Raw genomic sequence first — 21,399 nt, 5'->3', positions numbered from 1 at the left:
TCTTAGGTATATTTCCTATTAATTTCCCCCCAACCTATTCTAATTTCTTAACCACTTCAGACTCCGTACATTTCTTACAGCATTATTTTGTAATGGGTTCACATGACTTTTTTGATCTCTTTGGAGAACAAATTATTTCCCCAGTAGTTCCATGGCTGTTCACACATGTGAACGAAAGATTCAAAATGGAGCTGGGCTTGTGCTGTCAACAGTTTTATAATGCTGCAACACAACCTTCTTTAGCTCTCCTGCAGCCTGAGTTTTTGAGCTGAGAAGAGCTTGCATTTAAACCTCTCCTCAGATACAGATCCTCTTCTGTGGCTGGCATTGGTAACTCAGTCCTGACATGGGTTTTGTGGGTATTCTCATGTACTTGGGTGTTTATGTGCTTTTTTCTTGTTTTTCTTGTTGTTGTTAGCAACTTTGATTCCAGTCTTGTTAGTTCACTTCTGCAGGAGTTCCAGCTCACACTGTATTTCACATTTAATGCCAGAAAATGTGAAAAATCTCTTTTGTTTAATACAGAAAGAATGTAGAGGGCATTTAACTGCAAGTCTCTTCGGAATATTTTTTCTAAACTAAAGTTATTGTCTCTCCTTTCCATTCCTCTGCAGGTCTCTCATGATTTTGCAATCAATTTCAATGAAGACAATCCTGAATGTGCAGGTAACACTAACTTCAGGACAGACTGATTGCTGTAGTTTTTCTGTATGCAAAATGCTCTTGTATTTCTTATAGTATCCCCTGAGTATTGGTAAAAGTGCTTTTTTTTCTGTTTAAGAAAACAGGCAAAAGTTTCAAAACCTGACAGATAGCTTTAGAAACCTTAGAAAGTGCCACACATTTATTTTCTGAAAAACAGACCCCTTTAAAAGTATGTTAAGTTGGCTGTTTAACGCTTGCACTTCCCAAAATTACTAGGCACTTCTGAAAATGAATCCATCTTTTCTAGATTTGTTTCAGGTCTTCAGCTACAGCAGCATCATAGGAGGGTATGATCATAAGGAGGAGCAGCATCACAAGGAAAGTAGGACACGCAAAATTGGACTTTGCATACCTGTGATCAAAGACCCTCTCTCCTCTCGTAGGAGCCAGTCCTCTGGCAAGACCTAAAGCAACAGTAGCCTGCTGCAAGTCAGCCCAGCAAGTCAGGGCAGCAGCTGAGGACAGCTGTGATGATAGAAAGAAGCACATTTTCATTGGCAGCCAGGATGCCAATAGGAGCCTGTCTTAATACAGCATAAGACATTGATGTGTTCTAGGGATAGTCACTAATTCTCAGTAGTCACAGGATAGATTTGTTTAGCAGATTTGCCTTAAGTCTTCTGTGTGAGAGGTGAGGTTCTCCAGTGACTGATGCTCACTCTATAGAGAGTCTTCTGCCACAATTCACCTCACATGTTGTAAAAGATGAGAACAGGACAACAATCTCTAAATAGTTTACCAAGTAATCGCAAACTAATACTCATATGAGAGTGTTTGTCAGATGGTCATTGCTATCTAAATTCCACAGGTTTCCTCTTTATCCTTCTGCTGCCATCCAGACATTGAAAGAGGTGTTTCAAAATGCTTTTAAGGAATTAAAAAAGTTCAAGTTAGATGTATGCATCTAGATGTGTTTGTAAGTTTGTGAGCCAGCTTGGAGCTGAGGTTTTAGTCAAACCAATGGTGTGGGGTTGAGGTGGAAAAGCAGAACAGATCTCTGAATTTTGTCTTGACCAAACAAAGAAATCATGTTTTGAAATGTACTAGTTTGCCTAATTCTGAACACAGACAGGTGGGCATCTACACAGGGCATCATCTGTTTAAAACATCTCAGTTAACAGTGGTCAGCACTTAGGTGATAATATATTTATGCACAATAGTGTTTGAATATAGCTTTGTTTCCCAGTCTAAACAGACTCCTGGAACTTGATGGGATATTTTGGTGCTGTAGGAAATCTAGATTGTATTATTTTTGCCGTAGTCAGGAAAAAAACGCTATCAGTCCATATGAAGAAAACATTTTTAGTCCCCTCCTTTCCTCCCTCTTTGAAGTTCAAGGCTAATTCTGTTATTATCCTGACATTGTTGTATAATGATTTATATTGTGGATGATATTTGAAAAGGCTGTCACATCTATGTAGTACCAACATCAGGCTAGAAGCTGGATAGACACTCTGTAAGTAAAGAATTTACTGTCTATACTATGTATGCAAAAGTAGTTAACTATGGAAATGAAAGGACGTAAAAAATCAAGGAGTTGCTTCATGAACTTTGCCTTGGCTTATGTCAATGTTCATATTTGTTACATACTTAAGCTTGATTCATTCTTTGCATAAGACTCAGTTATCTGGTAAGTTAACCCATCACATTTGAGGAGTTTTAGGGTTAAGAAGCGATAGAAAGATGGTTGCGACACAACAGAAAGCCAGGGAAGAAATTTGACTTATGACGTTACTTTAGATATTCTTATGAACATCTAAAAGATAACAAAAAGCACTTACTTTGTCCTAGATTCCTAAAGGATACCTTTTAAAATAATATCCAGTTGGATGAAGGCAAGAAAAGGAGACAGACCAGAAAACATGCTGTTTAATCATCTGTTGCAGCTTGCTTATTACCTGCCTGTCGTGGCTACTTGCTTAGTTCCTATAGCCAATTGTTCTGTGATGTGTCTCTGACTTTCCTAGATGTTCTCACTAAATTAGATGGCACAGAGTGCAGTAGCACCAACACAGGCTGTGAAGAGAGGTTGCTTTTGGGGGCAACATGGAAGAGAGAGAAAGTGCACTATTTTTCAACACTATTTTTCCTTGGAATGTTTATCATACTTGTCAAAAAAACGTGGGTAAATTGCTGCAGAGCATCTTGGTTTGACCCAAGAAACAGAGTTGAGGTCCAATAAAAAAAAAATGTATGTCTGATTCACTTTTGAGGAATGAAATCCCTGTCTCTATGGAAGTAGTGAGCTGTACCTGAGGTCTAAAGTTAAGCCTAAAATTGCCCTAAAGTTAAGCCTAACTTAAGCCAGGCTTTGTTTTAATATAGATACAAAATACATACACACACACACATGTATACATGCATGTATGTATATATATATATACACACATACATACAGCTATTAAAATGGACTGCAACTGAAAACACTAAGAGTTGAACTGTGAAGATGCACATTGGCTAATTTAAAACAAAAGGGTACAAGAAAAGTAAGTTGCCAAGTAAGCAGCTCATATATCTTAATGGATTAGGCTATATTAGGCTTTTCTTCAAGTTATAGTTTATAGTTTAAATTAGTTATAGTTTATAGTTTATATTAGGCTATATTAGGCTTTTTTCCAAGTTGAAAGCAACTCTCTGACACAAACTATGCTAAATCTGTGTGAAACGATGGGAATAAGATTTATCTCACACTATTTAAATGCATAAGACAAAAAGCAATGCATCTCACCATCATCTCAGTGAAGATTTATGAGGCCTTCATGCAAGATCAGTAAGTACATGTAATGAAGTCCTTAGCAGATTTAAAATGGGGAGCTAACAAAGGGCCAATTTCCCAATATGTAATTTAGTCACTGGAATTGCCAACGGAAATTTTGTAACATTAGTCTACATTTTAGCCAATCATAGATATAATTGGAGAGTGTTCTTTTGTCTGTAAGCACTGCCGTGGAAAAATATGTTCATAATGTTCTATAAAGAGAGAAGACTGTTTTCCAGCCTGTCAATCTAGGAGGTTCAGGTGTGTCTTTGTAAAGTAATTACAGCTCTCTGATTTGTTAGTAATGGGTCTGCATCCATATATGCTGTAAACATAATTGACTAAAAGCTTCTAAGTAAGCTAGTCTCAGTGAAGACTGAGAAAACTCAGTGAAAATTGAGACTGGCTTAGGATCTTACTGAAGTTGTTTTATTCTTCAGCATCCCTTACAAAGCTCTTCAATCTGACATGGTTTTTTCAAGCTTTATACCTCTAATCCTTTAGGTCTGGTAAGTTGGGAGTTCTGCATGTGGAAGCTGATGTGCAGCACTTCCAGAAATCCTTTTTCTCAATGACTGAAAACAGCAATTCCCAGTCTGTGATCTGTCAAGCATATCAACAGAATTCTGTTCTTCGTGGTCTGGCTATATATCATGAAAAAAAAAAAAAGAAAAAAAACCCCACAAAAACTAGTTCTCCATCAAAACTTCTGGACTAAACGTTTTTTTTTTGTTTGTTTTGTTTTTGTAGACTGCAAAGCATGGTCAAATTCAGCCATTAATCAATTATGTAAAATCACTGTGAAATACTATTTTTTTAGCACACTGGGGAGTCAAGTATTTGAATTCCTTAACAGCTCCAAATTGTATATGCAAAAGATGAATTTGTTTTTAATTACCATGGTAAACAGAAATAAATATTTATCTGAAGAGAAGGAGAGAAACATGTCAAAGGGTTTCTAATTTGTATTTGCTCTTTTAGCATGAATGGTGATCAGCAAGGGATCACTTACACCTTGAACTGAGAAGGATGAAGCCTATTACACTGCAAGCTGATACCTGGAAAATACACATTAAAATCTGCAGGGAAGGAGAAGCATGTCATAATGAATTCTATATTGCAAGCTAGGTTCAAGGCAGCTGGAGACAGCTTCTCTGAAACTACCTGAAGTTGTTAGTCGTTGCTAATTAAGTGACATTTTGTATTTATTCATTAAGGACTTGCCTTTTATTTACACTTAAAAAAAGCAGAATATTGCTGATGTGCTCCACACTTACTTGCCTCTTATTTGTGTGGCTTTTCCTGCCAGGAATCCAAGGAGTTGTGGAGGCTTATCAGAGCTGCCTTCCAAAGCTGCAGCTGTATGGGCCAACAAACATTGCTCCCATCATCCAGAAGGTGGCAAAATCAGCATCGGAGGAGACAAACACCAAGGAAGCCTCGGTATGAGCACTGTGCTGTGCTTGGTATTTTCTTGCTGTATGATGGATCTCTTCTAGACAATCACAACAGTGCTTTTTAAAGTATGCAAATCATGTCTTAGCAGTTTTCATTAACTGCCTTCACAGAGGGCATCTTCAGTCTCTGTCAGCTAGAGCAGGATATCTAACCTTCATGCCATTTACAACTTTAAACTCTTCTCCCTCTGTTCTGTTTCCTGTTTTTAGACCTTATTGCTGTGAAATGCCCAGTTTTTCACCAAGAAAACATAAATAGCAGCACTGAGGTACAACAATGTAGGGGTAAGCCCTAAAAATGTTGATCAGACCAGGAGATGAGTTTGAAAGTTTCCCTCCACAATCTGCCCATTTTCGAATATCTTGCAGAGGCTGTACTAAAACTCTTTGTGTTCGCCTAGGGTTTTTCTCCAGCTCTTCCTTTGAAAACTGTAGTGATACTGTTGTCAATTTGCTCTTACTGACATGCAATAAGTACTACATGCCTTTTAGAAGTCAAGAAACAAGTCTGTAAGCCTATATCTGACACAAAACCTACAACAGCTTTTTGGAGCTAAAAAACTTAAGCATAGGTGATGTTTTTAATGTATGCTATTGAAATGCCTTAAGCTTATTCTTCTTCTGCCTTCCAGACAGAATGAGAGAAAGGGAGAATGAGAGAAAGTATGTAAGCCGTTGAGCTCGAAACTTCTATAAATAATAGCCATGATGTGTGAGTCAAGGGTGTAAGAAATCTTTGCATACCTCAGCAGGAAAAATGACTATGTATAGGAATAGAATAGAGCTTTAAACTGGCATGCAACTCATCACCAGGGCTGGAGCTTTCCCTAAGCTTTCTTCATGTGGTGAGCTATATTTTAAGTCTGTGGCAGCAGTTCCCAAGCTTTTCTGTTCAGAACTTTGGGTTTGTGATTGTCACATCAGTGCTATTTCCAGGACTTTGAATAGTATGTAGGGTCCCAGTCCCAGAATGGGGAATTGCTCTTTTGAATCTCCATACTCACCTAATCTTAAGGTGCCTCACTCTGTTCCCCGTACTGTCACTGAACTAATATGTCACATTGAGTAAGCTACTTCATCCTCCTTAACCTAAACTTCCCCACTCTGTATTTGAAAAATAATTTAATTTATAGCACTGTCTTGCCTTTTTTGTGTTTCTGATGACAAGAGGCAATGAATAAACCCCGTGTGAGTTGCTATAGCTGAATATACATAGACTAATGTTTTGTGTGTTAGTATTGCTTATACGCAGTGACCAAATTCTATGACTTGTTCATTGTTTTATTTACCTACATTTGTTAAATGACTGTAGCTGCCCAACAATTCGTAAAGGAGCCAAGCAAGGGTTGCTCTTCCCTATTACCAAGTGAAGATATCACAGCCCATTTGATCCCAGTCCAGTGGACCTTGGTGTTTTGGGAATGAAATGACAAGCACACAAAATTGCTTGTTCTCCTTTGGAGAATGAGAAAAACCTCTTTTCAGGGTTCTGTATGAAGAGTCTGAATATGGATATAGTCTCCCTCATGTGCACATACACATGCCCTTCATCTCCTCAGAGACCCCAATACTCTGCAGAGTGCAATAGACCTACACTGGTGTTGTGCTTCTCCCACAGACACCAGTGGGTTAACTTTGAGTTTTCAGAGGGCTGCACCAATGCCACTTGCCTGTTAGCAAGGCTCCTCTGCAAAGTGCTGTCATAACCTCCCTGACAGTTCTCCTACAGGCTTGAAATGCTTCAGTAACCCATTCCTCTCTGCCTCCCACTGTTTCCTAAGGAAAAAAAATGTAATCAGAAACTGTCAGCAGAAGTGATTGTGTAGCAGATGGAAAATAGAGCAAGTGAGAAGCTCAGGACTGTTCCAGGCTTCCCAGCCAAAGTCCTAACTCTCCCTTTCCGAGCAGCTAGGAACCTCCTTCTCTGTACTATGCATTCCTTGGCTCTCTCAGCTCCTGGAAATGGCCTGAACTAGAGCTAAACTCAACAGAGGATAAATTAGTAGCTTAGGATGTTTGCCTGCAAAATGCACTTAATGTTTTAGCCACTATAAAGGCTTTCTTCTATTTTAAAAAGTCCATGGGTGACAATTACCAGAAGCATTTTATACTAAAAAAACCAAGCAGCTTTGAAAGATTAACTAATGACATGAATTACGTGTTTTTTCATTTCTTGTCCAACAACTTCAGCAATATTTCATCCTGCTGATTCTGACGGATGGCGTCATCACAGACATGGCTGACACCAGAGAGGCCATTGTCCATGCTTCTCACCTCCCCATGTCGGTCATCATTGTCGGGGTGGGGAACGCCGATTTTAGTGACATGCAGATGTTGGATGGTGATGATGGGATCCTGAGGTCTCCCAAAGGCGAGCCTGTGCTTCGAGACATCGTCCAGTTTGTGCCATTTAGGAACTTCAAGCATGTAAGCTGACTTTTCCACCAATTCCACAGAGGGTAGGATGGTCCCTCAGGCTGGGCTTAACTTTGGATAGGAATAAATATTGAATAAGCCTATGGCATTATTGTCTCAGAAAGGGGGAAAAACAAATAAAAAATGAAATGTGCTCCATTATTGAGTTGGGGAGAGTGGGAAAGCAAGAGATGGAGCAAAATCCTTGTACTAATTGTGGTGCCAGTTCTTACCTCATAATACGAGTGCTGTATTGCTCTACTTTCTACTTTATTTTGGTTTTCCTCCCTGACTTAGCTTTCCTAGTCTTTCTTTCCATTCTCTTTGCATCTCTTCTATATTAGGGCCATTGCATTCTGCCCTCCATTCCCACATGTGCACCAGTGCTTCCTTTCCAGAGAGAGCTGAAATTGCTGTGAATTTGCATTCACGGTGTTCCCTGCGAAACTGTTTCATATTGAAATTCAGCCCCATAAGTCCTCACAGGCAGAGCTACCCACCTAGAGCATCCTGATTGCCTCCAAACCCTGTCCCAAACTCTGTACAGGAACACATCCAAGAAAGTGGTGTTAGTAAAATCTTGACTATGCCTTCAACCAGCATTTGCTGCCTGAGCCCAGCATGGTGTAGGAGATGCTCTGGAAAAGAGGAAGCGACAGACCCAGTATTAACTCACCTGCCAAAGTTGAAATAATCCCTTGGCCGTGTACACTTTCTTCGTCAGTCACCGCCTCCCCATTGCAGCATATATCCTCAGGGACTTTCTCAGCAGCTGGGTGCAGACAGTATTAACCCACCAGAGGAGCTTTCCCCTGCACAAACAGGTTTTCCAGGGCCCTTTTCCTCCACAGGGAGGCACAGAATTACAGCTGTGTTCCTCTCTGGTGCTGATCACTTCCCTTTCCCTCCATTTTTCTCTCTTCCTCTTTTCACCTTCCCCTCATTCCGTCTGTTATGTTTAAAATAGTTCTGCCTACCATTTTTTACTCATCATGGTGTCCAAGAAGGATTTTTTCAGTATTTGATTTGAAAAGTTCTTTACCCCACAGTGTTTCTGACTCTCATTCTCCTCTTGAGTTTACCCTTTCCAAACTGCTCTTGTGCTTTAGTGATCCTTAGTGCTTGATTTGTCCCATGAAATTTTTCAACTCTGAGTTGGTTTGTGGCCTCCAAATGGGTTTGCAGGCCTTACACTTCTTTAGTTTTTCTGTGTTTTCTTGTTACCACATGAGATTTTTTTTTACTTTTGAGTCTTCCAAAATACTTTCTACTCAAGAGTTGTTCTCTTTCTCTCTTCAAAATACAATTTTGCCATATTTGTCTTAGAGCTAGACACCCTTCTTTCTTTTACAAACTCTTCTGAGGAATAAGAGAAATACCTGTGTTCCTCTTTTCTCCCTACCTTTATGTAAAGGATGGATCCTCCGATGATGTAAAGTGCACCTTGTGCCATTAGTTCAGTGGACCAATGTCAAATGGCTGCAGAACTGCCCCTGAACTGTAGATATATACATTTATACATCAATGATGCCACTCAGTGAGCTATTAAGTATCTGCTGTAAAAAAGTATGAGCATGACCTGCTCATAGCTTGCAGTTCTCCTTCAACAGATAATCACAGTGTGTAGTGCTGCACTGTAGTCTATTGTAAAAGTGTTGAGAGGCAGGTTATTTATGGGATGGTGCTAGACCTACTTTCAATTAGTTGAAAATATGTTTCTGCAAGGAACTGTGAAAGCCAGCTGCATTTGTTATTTTTAGTTTCACTTTGTGACTTTATAACAAAGTTGAAATCATCCTTGATTGAAAAGATTAAGGCTGACAGTTGCAGTTCTGCCTGGGTGCTGAATATACTGTGCCTCTAGTGTTAACTTGTGAGTGATTCTAAGTGTGATTTTAATTGCTAGTATTGGTCAAATGACAAGTAGGTATTATTTTTAGCTGTTTTAGATTAACTTCCCCAGTACTAGGAAAGGATAGCAATCTTACAAAGTTAGTGCTTTTGTTAAATAGAGAGATTTTTTTTCCTCTTTCTCTCGGTAGCAGAGATAATATAGGTATGGGGATGCATAATGTATTTGCAATGTCACAACAGCCTATATATCTTATACAGCTTGATATGTAGTCTGTTTATTGAGATCTTTCAGCATTTCAACAAATGCCAGTGTAATGGGTGAATGCCCATAACAGCCGCTATTCCTGGTTGAATTTCTTTACTGTGTAAGTATCCCACATAATATCTTCCTGAGCAAACTGACATTCACAGCTAACTTGCTTATTTATCCTCAGCACAAATAAAAGGCTATGCCTTTTGGGCCAGCTACTGAAATAATTTTTTGGTAGAAATGAGTGTAATGTTTTGATTCCAAAATTTCTTTCCCCACAGAAAAATGCAGATTTAACACAAATTTAGGGAATTTTTTTGTCAGATTGGTTCTGGTCATGCAAGAGAATTATCAAAAATCAGAATATTACATTTGACAGTTTTAATTAAGGATATATTTATTTTAAAACCAAATCCCATTTGTCAATGCAGAGTGTGTTCAATTTTGTTACTTAGGATGTTGAAGTATTAAGTAGAAAACAATTTTGAAAGATTTCAATAGAAAGATTAAATATCAAGTGGTGTAGGGTTTATGGACTTTTCTGTTAAATAAATAAATAAAGAAATATTTATGCCTAAATCTGTATTACTTCTATTACTGACAGAAAGAGGGAAGAAAATACTATTGGGATGTGACTAATTTTTTATTATTTTGCTGGAACAGAACAGCAAAATTCATCTGGAGTCAACACAAATAATTTTTTCATTACTTCAATTCTCAGGTCAGTCTGCAAATCAAAATCTCATATCTATGCAAAGAGACTGAAAATAGTATTTCCAAAAGCTGTTCCTTTAAGTTGGTGAGTTTGACTGTACAGAAGGTTCTGATCCAGCAAGGCACTCCTATAGGCATTTAACTCATTTCACTTAGTTACAGTTACACCTAAAACTTCATATCCACTTAAGCTGGCTTAAGACCGAAGATAGAAAAGAAAGCTTTATCATAAGGGTTTAATCTTCTACATGATATAGTATATCAGGAGTACTTCAGAAAAGCATCTTGCCTTATTGACTATCCCTCTTTAAGGAATATCTTTGATGCTGTAAAAAAAAAAAAATTGTAGTGATTCTTAGCAAATTCTGTAGTTGCAGAGGTTTGATAAAACCAGGTTAACCACTTGTTTAAAAATTGTCCCATATTATATTGGGTGACGTGAGCAACTCACTACAGAGGAACAAAAAAACGAGAGGGAAAATGTTTTCTATAAACTCAAGTGAACTTCTGCTCTCTGTAATTATCACTGTCCCAGCAATGTGAGTGTCCTTCACCCAAAACTGTAGAGCAGTGATGCTCACAGTCACTGAAATGCAAATGAGGAAAATCACCTGTCTCAATCCATTTTTATAATATCCTGATATTCTAAGAATTGAATTTTTCTGCTGTTAGAATGCACAAATCTGATGATGTAAGTGGATTGTATTCCTCTCTACAATGTGTTTAATCACAAAACCTAAAAACTGTGACTTAACGCATATCACAAATGAGTGTGGAAAGCATAGCTCTTACCACTGCAAGGAGTGATGTTTTGCACTATGCATTGTAATTAAAGATTAAGCATTGTGAGGCTATGGAAGTGAATCAACAGTCATTTATAACAGATACCAATTATCATCAAAGGGGATTATTTTCCTGCTGCCAGCTGATCTTATTGTTGTGTATTAGCCATCAGCTGAGAACTATTAATCTTGAGGTGTTTATTCCTAGGATGCTCTTCAAGCATAGCATTTAAATGCTGGAAAAATGTTAGAGTAAAACATTAATGTGTCATCTAGGTTAAAAACCCAATGAAAGGTAACTTTTACACAGCAGCATTGGCCTGTGACAGTTTTATAGCTCAGAAGTTATTGGTTCTGATTCTCATTTACAGAAAAGCTGATTTGCACTGCCTGGCCTAGAAGTGGGAGTGCTTTGCCGTCACAAAGATACACACAGTAACAGGTAGTCTGGGCTATTGGACAGTAAATCACCCCAGTTTGGGGATTTACCCTACTACCAAAAGCTCTAGGACCAACACACATCACAGCCATGATGAAACTCTGTAAAGCAATGGTCATCTGTGTTCACACTTAAGCACTAAGCCAATCCAGCTACCCTGGAGCAACCGAAGGTGGGACCACACTTGGCCAGCTTCACCTCTCGGCATAGTGATGTGTCAGCTTAAGCCTCAGGGAAGGGCTTTTTATTTCACATGCATGCTGGGCTAGGAGTGCGTATCTGGGCACTACTGTGGCTCATTTGACCACTTTGGTGGTCTGAGGGACTAACCCTTCACTTGGGAGGAAGGGATGCGACATTGGGACAGACAGCAGGAAGATCATACAGAGAGATCAGTGTTGGCCCAGTTTTCAGACATGTGGACTACACATGTGATCCAGAGAAGCTGATGGCAAGTGCCACTGTGCAGCATCTTTTAAAGTAAGGTAGTGTGTGGTGGTGACTCAGGATTCTTCCTCTGCTGCCTGTTTTTATCCTATATGTAGGGCTATATTTCTGGTAGGATGACAGACAAGCAGGTTAAGGGTATATGCAGCTTTGGCACATTGAGGGGAGCTAATTCTCACTAGTGACATAGAAATTAGCTGTTTGCCTGACTCCCAGTGGATGTTTTCTGATTATTTCAGTAAGAGGCTTAGGTGAGAGCAGAGCACCTGTGGAAAGCCCATAAATTTTATTTTGAAGGATTAAAATAAATGGGTCCTGTTACTGTGTAACACCTGGGAAAAATTGCTGTTCTGTCATGCGAAGTATGGGTTCTGCCTTGTCGGTTTGTTTATGCAGAAATGTTCCAGACTTTTGCCTGCACAAACATTTGGGTATAAATGTCTCAGTAAGGAAACACTGGCTCCTTCCAGTCCTTACTAATCATACACTTCACTCAATACCATTGGTGGAATAAGTTTTGTTTCTACTTTTACTAGCAATGTTTTTGCATTTATAATATAATATTTGGTGCTGGAATTTATGATACCCCTTTCTCCGTTCTGCATTCCTGGATTAGTGTGCCTATGAATAGCAGTGAGTTAACTGTGCACGTCTTACGTAAGCCTATTTGTGAGACTCAGAAAGTATAAGAATTGAGCCCTATGACAGACAGTTGTGCAAAAAATCAGTCAGTCCAGCTACTTTGTGATAAGATGGTTTTGAACTTGGGGTGAAAATATCAGAGTCAATGAAGAGGGGAGTGTTCGTTAATGTGGGAAGAAGTACTTGTGTGCAGGAACACAACCAAATCACAGGCTGAGGAGTTACTGTGCATCAGTTGAGCTGCATGTCTGACCCATGTGTACTCTAATTGGAGATAAATGTCAATTTAAACCTCTAATACTGAAGTGTAAGCATTTGCATTTTTACTGCATTTCTGTGGTGGGCTCAAAGGGGAACATGGTCAGGTATGCTGGCTCAAGGGGGATTGGAAACAGCTTTACCAAAATGCTTAGAAACAGCCAAATCCAAAATATGGGGCAGCAGAGTGCTTTTGAGCTACAAGAAAGAACAGAAGTCCAGTTCTGTCACTGCTGAGTACAGGGGCTGGAGAGCAACCTTGCCACATGTGCAGGTAATAGTTGCCCACAACACATCCACAGACCCCCACTGTTTAAAATGAAGCATCATCAGGGCATGAGGCAGCAACTGTATATTGTCAGTGGAGGACACAGATTCTCATTGCACTAGGGGGTAGCTCTTCTCCCTGTCTGGGGCTAAAGCCCTTGGCCATCTCTATATTTAAGGGATGGCAGGTCTCACAGAGAGCTGCCACTGGTTGACACCCACCATTTATATTCTGCAGGAAGGTCTTCAGAGCCTAGGAACAAAGCCTTCTGGTGAACATGGTTTAATTCCAATGAAAACAAAAGTATTTTCATTTGAATTAAAACTTTCCCAGCCATTAGAACACCATGACAGAGCCTCAAGACAGAGATCAGAAAGGTGATGAAGATCTCCCTTTTACTGAGATCTGAACTCATGTTCAACTTAAACTCTGCAGGCTTCCTCATTGAGTACTGATGTATGGAGTCGTTGCAGCCCTTTTCATTGTAGTATGGTGCTCTGCCAGACTGCAGTCAAGTTTGGGGCAACAGCTGCCTCAGCTCTGAACAGTCCAGATGGACCTGGAACCCATGCAGAGTACTCCTGGCTTTAGCTTAGTTTTGGGCAGCTACAGGTTTGAGCCCAAACTGACTTGCAAAATGAAGTTCCAGCAATATTGCCACTCACTTTGAGTTTCTGTGTTCTCCATTTCTATACCATAATTCCTACCTTGATCTTATGGCACCAATGATTGTAAAACCCATTGGCACTTCTAGCACAGTGTCAGGTTAACATTTGTGTTTTCTACCATTTCCTGCAGGCATCCCCAGCTGCTCTAGCAAAAAGTGTTTTGGCTGAAGTTCCAAACCAAGTCGTGGACTATTACAATGGCAAAGGGATAAAACCAAAATGTATGTCAGAGTACGAGTCTTCCAGGACACTAGCTCCATGAACCTGCCCACACTCTTTTACAAAATTAAAGAAAAAAAAAAAAGCTACTGTCTACAACTACTGTACTTTAAAAAATGAAACAAACAAAAAAATAGCACGTTTTGGTGATTTTTAACTAAAATAACCATTTTTTTTGCATGTGTAGCCTAAAGGCTTAAATCTGTTAAGCGGTTGTATTGTTGAAAACTTTTTATGAGAAAAAAACATCCAGAAAAAAAGTGAACTCTTTACATTACAGCATGTCGCCTTGAAATAAAAAGTTATCTGTATCTGTTTTTTATACAGGTTTGTTGAAATTTTGCTAAATTTCTTATCTTTACACTGTAAAGCATTTTGAAATATTTATTCAGAGTCGATAGCCAAAATGTCTTTGGTTTAATCTGCTATGAACTGAGAGATTTTTCAAAATAGCAGATGCATGAACTGTATTTTGCATGTTTAAAATAAAAACAACAGTTTTGCAGTTGTTGTCTTTATTTCTCTCTCTGCCACAAAATTGCCTGCTCTTAACCTCCATAATCCAACAAAAAGGCAATAAAGTGTTCCAAGAGAAAAGCATGGACATTTCTAATGTTAGCAACTTATAACGTTGGTACCCACATTATAAACATGCCCACTTAGTCTGAGGCCTGACTAGCAACTTTTCAGAACCCTCCAACATCCAATTATGATGAAGGGTTTAGACTGCAGCTGTGAACAGATCTGGCTTGGAGGGCATGGTCCATCAGGATTGCATGTCTTAAATATGCCTACTTAATCCAGGTGAACTGACTGACTTTCTAATGGGTTGCCTTTTGGCTACTCAGATTTCTAATATGTTGGGGATTTTTTATTTTGTTTCATTTGTATCTTTTTTAATCTCACATACAATATCCAACTCTGTGTGACACGTTTTCTGAAAGAAATTTTCGTGGCCTGATTTTATGACAACTAGTAGTTTGAAACTTCAGTTCATACATAGATCACTGTGACAGAAAGACTGGTTTTGTTCCAAAAGAATATTCAAGTCACTATTTTAAAGAAGAACAAGAATAGATTGACAGTGGATTGATTTATCCATTGAAATATGTATATAAATGATGAAACTAGATCACTGTGATTCTTAGTGTTTGAGTTTTGTCTTATTAATCTGCTAAAAGACAATAGTGAAAAAGTGTAACTTATTAGAAGTTAAAGATAAGATTCGTCTAAAAATAATTTTAAGGTGGGATTTTCCAGGATGCACAGCTTTGGACCAGTTCTGCTCTTCTTGAAGTGCATACATTTTTATTGCTAGTTCCTGAAGAATCTGTGTCAGGCCAATGTTGAGTATTTTGGAAAATTTCACCCAGAAGCAGTTTGGGGTTTTTTTTTTTTTTTTTTTTTTTTTTAGAAATATGTATTTTAAAATGAGTTTGCAGGTAATGTAGAAATCTAGCTTCCTTGTTCTCATTTTAAAGTAATTCCACAGGCTCAGCTTTGACTGATGATTTGGTACCATAAAATGAAGGTAATGCAGCCAGGATGCATGGGGCTGTCTTCCCAGTACATTCAGTTCTGTTCCATCTATACCCTGCATTGGAATATTTCATGCTTGCTAGTAAAGATTCCTTTCGGTGATCAGCTACTGAACAGCAGAGACACCTGGCAGCCAATATTACTTGGTCATAGGTATAAATTGTCTAGAGATGTCCCAACTGATAGATCTCAAAACCACATTTTCATTTAATAGTTGACTGTTCATTCAAGGGCTTACCGCAGCAGACTGTATATCTGTCCCCCTGCAGATGAATTTCAGCTAGTAGCCACTATGATTTTTCCTAATATCTCAAGCACCATTCTGCCAATGTATCTTATTTCTGATCTAAGACATTTCTCGTTTCTTATTCCCATTCCCCACCCTTTTTCTTCCCTAATCTCAGAAGGAGCATTTTCTAGCTGTTAAAACACATGACTGAAAAGTCAATGACTGCATATGTTTTGCTCCTCCAGTACCGTAATTTGTAATCTTAGGCAAGTTGTTTAACTTTGCTGCACCTCAGATTTCCTATCCATCTGTAAAATGCTGGTTATTGCAATGCACTCCTGAGTTTCTCACAATGGTACCGGGAAATTTTAATACCTGAAAAGGGATTTGAGACCCTCAGAGAGATAACGGTGCTCTTGCCACATAAAGAATATTACTTTACACACATGGATTTAAAGAGATAAAGCTGAGGATGGGTTAAGCATTTTCTTTATTATTAGCTGGACTGAAGGATTTGAAGCCACTGCCATTCTGATCAGGAGGAGCTACTCTGTGAGGTGCACAGTACACACTTCAAGCCTAATCAGTAGAGAAAGTGTATCAGTGGCCCTTCAGGGGTGAGTGGGAGGATACCTGATGAAGACCATGTGATTAAATTCATTTCTAAGGATGCTGTGGATTGGATGGTTCCATGGTTTGGTTGTTTCTTGATACTTTGACATTTTTATTGCACATATTTTTCATTCAGCAAAATGTTTTTCAGAAATTATTTCAATTCAAAGATTTTAGGCCGCCAAAGAGCATTTTGAGCACTTAGCTGAGTTATAGCATTACTTTGCTAGTCAGTATGACAAATGGCATAACGCAGCTCTCCCTCTATTACCAAATATTCCTGTTTTCTGAATTTGTAATTTGTTTAGTGACTCTTTGGGACAGAATGAGAGAGGAAGAAGGTCCATTTTTTTTTTTTTTATGATTAGTTTCTTTTGATACATAATATTTTAGCTTGACTGACTCCAGTCCTGAAAATGTCTGCCTTGGGGGGCACAGGGTCATAGTAAGGTTATGTCGGGATTTCTGATCAATGTATTTTCTGGTTCTGTCTGAAAAATCTCACGTTTATATTTAAAAAGATCCCATTTTTCTGAAATTGAAACATTTTGGGAAAACAAACCATTTCTGACAACATCCACTGTCAGGGAAAAAAGACAAAATGATTTATTAGTGGCATGTGGATACATTTAAGTGGTTATATTATATGGAAATATCTATTTTTATGGACATATCTTTTTGCAAATGTTGTATTAATAGCTCCTCTTGAAATTAAATTATTTTAAGTGGTGGTATCAACTTGAAACATTTGGTTGCTCTTGAATTTATCTATTTTTCATTGGGGGAGAAGGGAAATATTAACATTAGTATGTTCCAATCTGGAATAATTTTTGACAGTTCAAATTTCAAAATCTGGAACACGTATTTGTTTCCTTTTTTCCCCCATAAGAAACTACAGAAATAAATTTAAAGAGCAGTGAATATCTGAAACAGCTGGAGAATCTCCATTCTACTAGTTCTCTTTTGCGCTATGCCAGCATTTTCAAGTCTACATTAAGAGCAGTTATTTATCTTGGAGTTCAAAACCCTAGATTTTAGCTATTGTTTTCCTCTTGTCCATGTAAGAAAACTTTCAGCAAAAAAAATTCAGGAATTAGAGAAATAGTTCTAGGACATATGATCTTTGCCTCTGTGATCTGTGAAATGTCTGTGGTTGTGCGGTGTTGGTTAGCTACCGAGATTCATTATCAGAGGAGTTATAGGAGCTTCTACAAGGTAGCATCATGTAAAATGCAGAGATCAACAGATGGTTGTTCAACAGTTACTGTATGCTGAGTTATATAAATCATCAATCATTTTCATATATGGAAATGATCTATTTAAGTTTCTCAAGAGAACTGCAGATCTTGCAGATCTTTCTGTTGACTTCACACAACCCAACTTAAATCATCATTTGTGGTGATGTGGATCACTAATTCTGTATTAAAGGGCACCTCCATGATATTCAAAAATCAGTTGGAAATCTCTTTCAATCTATAAGGATTCCAGCATGTAAAACATAATAGTGCGTGGGCTGATATAGAAGAATGCACAGAAGGCAAAACTAGCCATACGGTAAAGGATTTTTAATTAGGTTTTGAATATTATTCTCGTTGCTCCAGGTTACTCAGTGTAGTAAGATAGTATGGGCTTTGTACAGGGTAATACCATTAAATATATGAACACAACTCTGAAATGGCATTTTTCCCTCCTGTTTCGTCTACCTAAGGTTTTCATAAGGCCATTCTGCCTTTAGGCTGAACTGCAGTCAAATTCTCTTGCAGATTTTTAATGAAAATTCAAACATCTACTGCCTTTTGATGGATCATTTTAAATTCTGAAAAGTCCTTTATAATAAATTATATTTTGTCTTTTTGAGGTAATCGATATCTAAAAAAAATCGTCCCTGCCTACTGCAATCCTATATTCGTTTTTACTGTCTCTCAAAAAACTGATACAATACACTGAAGTTCCAGAATACTCAGAGATATTCATAATCTCTATTAGCCTAAAATATGTTAACACCCTTAATTCTTGAGTCAAATATTTTACTTTTAGTCAAGTAAGGAAAAATAAGCCTTCAGTTTTTTTTAAAAAAATCCCTAATACATTTCTAATTACACATTACCTTAAGGTAAAACCTGTCCTTGTAGGGTTCTTACCATGATAAGCTAGTGTTCTCTAGCATTTGATGAAAGGGTCTACAGGTATGAAAATAACAGTATCCCTTTGAAACATGTCTTCCATTTTAGTCTCCAAGTATCAAAGGTACACAACTGAATGACAGTTGAAACTTGCAGCTTGATCTGTTAGGAACTCTTACTTTTTGAACACAGTGGAGAACAGCGATCTGAGCCAAGGCTTGCGATTGTGAAGATGACACTCTTAACGCATGTTTAAGTGGAATACCCTGTCTCTGAGCAGACTGACATGATGGAGCCCTGCAGGCATGCAACCTCTGGGTTTACTCACAGACTGAATATTGCGATGGAAAGGCACGTGGCTTGTTGAGCCCCCTTGTTGTACTGCAATAGGATGCTTTCTGATGAGCAAATCGGAGTTGCCTCCTTCAGCTTGGCTCTCCAGCTGCACAGACAGGACACAGCTTCCTTCTAGAAAGAACCCAAGTTGTTATTCAAACTGAACTTTCTCATCTGGGAATGTGGGTTTTGCAGTCACACTGACTATATAAATCTAAGCATATCTCCATCTTTTTCAGAGTGAAATATATACTAGAGAAAATCCCTGTATTCCTAAGTAGCGTGGACATTTCAAGTCACATAGCATACACAGCTACATTCACAAATTTGGAATGGGAAGGATGAACTGGAGAATGTCTAGGATAAGGACACATTTTTCAGGTCCCCTCCTCCTATCCCCCTCTCCTTTTTTATTTATAGGAAGTACTATTTGGCACAGGGCAGATGATACACGCTACAGCACAATTCTGCTTCACTCATAGGTCTTACTTTTACAAGCAGCAGTGGGCTGAAAAGGGGGGGGGCAGCATTTCACTGGAAGGTATTTCAACAATTAAGAGAGCTATCTAAATCATACTGGTCAGGCCAGCTATGCATTTGCTTGTCACACTCACCGCAAACTGTCAGCTGGCTGCACTCACAGCCTCTTTTTCCTATTCCCCCTCCCATTTTACGGTATATTTAGGAAAATCCCCAAACCAAATCAGGTGCAACCTAAGCAACTTCTCTGTCAAGGCTGCAGGTTCAAAGGTGACATTTTCTTTTTTTCAGTGATGAATTTCCTGAAAAATACCTATGGCAGTGTACTGGCAGGGAAGGTTACTTTGAGATAGGCACAGTTTCTTTCTTTTCCTTCTCTTGCAAAAAATGTTAGTAATTTCTACTGCTGTGCAGGAAGCCTTTTACTGTGGTGTTCAGGAGGCTCTTGAATTCTTGTTCCACTGATTACAGAGCAGTTTGCAATCTGATTGTGTTCAGACCTGCAGCCCTCCAGCCACACACACACACACACACACACACACATATAGACACACACACAAATCAACATGCACTGATGATGCTTTAGCATCATGAAAAGCTGCCTGCACTGAAAAAAAAAGGTTGATGTTGCATCAGCATATCCAAAGGAAGAAATACTAAGAATTTAATATCAAAGAGCAGAGCCTTTAAACCTTTCCTCTCCAGAACTGTGTACACTCCCATGTATTACTTAGAAGTAGTAACTTCTAAGTTACACGAACTCCTCAGTCACCTCAGCTCTGCAGCACCCTAAGTGAGAAAAGCATCACACTGTGGCAAAAAGGCTAGCTAGCATCAGGACAGCCCTCTTCTCTAGCTGGGGACATCCACCATGACTTGGCAATTCAGTTAATCTTGCTGTCTGCCTTGTTTCCACATCTTTCAAAAAAGAATAAATAACAATTTGCTACTTCCTAAGGACTTTGGTATCTGACACACAAGATATAACAATATGCTGTCTATACGCCAGCCAGAAGTGCCAATGTGCTTACGTGTGTGGGGAGCTGACCTGTCCTCCTTCCTCCTCCCTGCCCTTCAAGCACAGTGGCAGTCAGCCTGCAGACAAGATGGCACACAGGCAGGCTCAGCGCAATGCATAGGCCCTCTAATATCCTCTGGGTACTTGCCAGATTAAACCCTGCAGGATCTCTCTCTGCCGAATCAAATCTGTGTCTCCACTGTGCTTTCAACAATCGATAGGATGACTGTAAAGCAGCAGTGCTGTCTGCTGTCTCTGAGCTCTGCCCTAGTGTCACCTTGCTGGGCTCCAGCTTGGGCAATGCGCGGTTTAAAGCAGAGCTAAGCACTCCCCCTCAGACTAAGTCAGCTCCAGCTGTGAGGCTACATGCTGCAGTGGAAACTAAACCTAGGGAGCTTTGCAAAGCTGCTGGGACCACTGATGTGAGAGAAAGGTTGATGTATGCTATGTGTGGTTTTGTTTGGGAGTTTTTATGTTCACTTTCGAGTTTGCTCTTAAAGCTTTCAGAGAGGTCAATGGGAAACAACACTGATACGGAACTTAAGAGGAGCCTTTGCCTCTGTGTGGGTGCACGTACATATGCACATATACACTGAGGAAACCAGAAGCAAGAAAGAGCATCTCTGCATTGAAGCCTTCAAGAATCTTTTAGTTTAAGGATCCATTTTGAGATTAACAGCAACAATGTAATACCTTTGAGCATGATGGTTACTGAATTACCCTAACCAAGTTTTCCTGTTATCTACCCAGCATACCAATACACTTCAGACGTGTTAGCACACAAGCAAGGCACTGCAAGGGCTTCTAGTCCTTGCAAAAGCGCTTCTCCGTGGACTTTCAGAGGAAAAGTCTCGGCCTGTTGTGCACAAGGTCTGACCGTTCAACCTGCCCTTGCCGGGCCTCAGGGGAGCAAGACTCCACATACAAAATTCTGGCAGCAGGAGTAAGGCCTGTGCTATTACAAGGGGTGGGCAGGAGAACTGCTGCACCCTGCAGTCCTGCGACACACTGCTGGACACGACCTCTGTGGAGATACTGCAGCAGGGACCTTCACACGCAGATCTTCACCTCACCCCCTGCTGCTTGGGTGCATTTTCCCCCCGCCAGGCTTCGAGGCAGCTCAGCTCCTCCCAGGCATGGCCTCGACAGACCCCCATGCCCTGGCCGCTGCCTCCGAGGACATCAC

At 39.4% G+C, this 21,399-nt stretch overlaps 1 protein-coding gene across 1 annotated transcript in view; it reads left to right on the top strand.

Moving 5' to 3' along the window:
* Positions 1 to 13,965, top strand: part of CPNE4 (copine 4) — a 182,320-nt gene extending 168,355 nt beyond the window's left edge. The window contains exons 12-15 of the mRNA XM_062567862.1: positions 615 to 666; positions 4,773 to 4,906; positions 7,111 to 7,347; positions 13,788 to 13,965. Coding sequence (XP_062423846.1) covers positions 615 to 666; positions 4,773 to 4,906; positions 7,111 to 7,347; positions 13,788 to 13,919 — 555 coding nt within the window. The 3' untranslated portion in view covers positions 13,920 to 13,965. The remainder of the gene's footprint in view (positions 1 to 614; positions 667 to 4,772; positions 4,907 to 7,110; positions 7,348 to 13,787) is intronic.
* The last annotated feature ends 7,434 nt before the right edge of the window (positions 13,966 to 21,399 follow it).

Source organism: Rhea pennata, chromosome 2 (genome assembly GCF_028389875.1).
Source record: "Rhea pennata isolate bPtePen1 chromosome 2, bPtePen1.pri, whole genome shotgun sequence".
NCBI classification, from domain to species: domain Eukaryota; kingdom Metazoa; phylum Chordata; class Aves; order Rheiformes; family Rheidae; genus Rhea; species Rhea pennata.
Note: the sequence above shows the minus strand (reverse complement) of the source record. Positions and strands in the feature narration are given on the sequence as shown.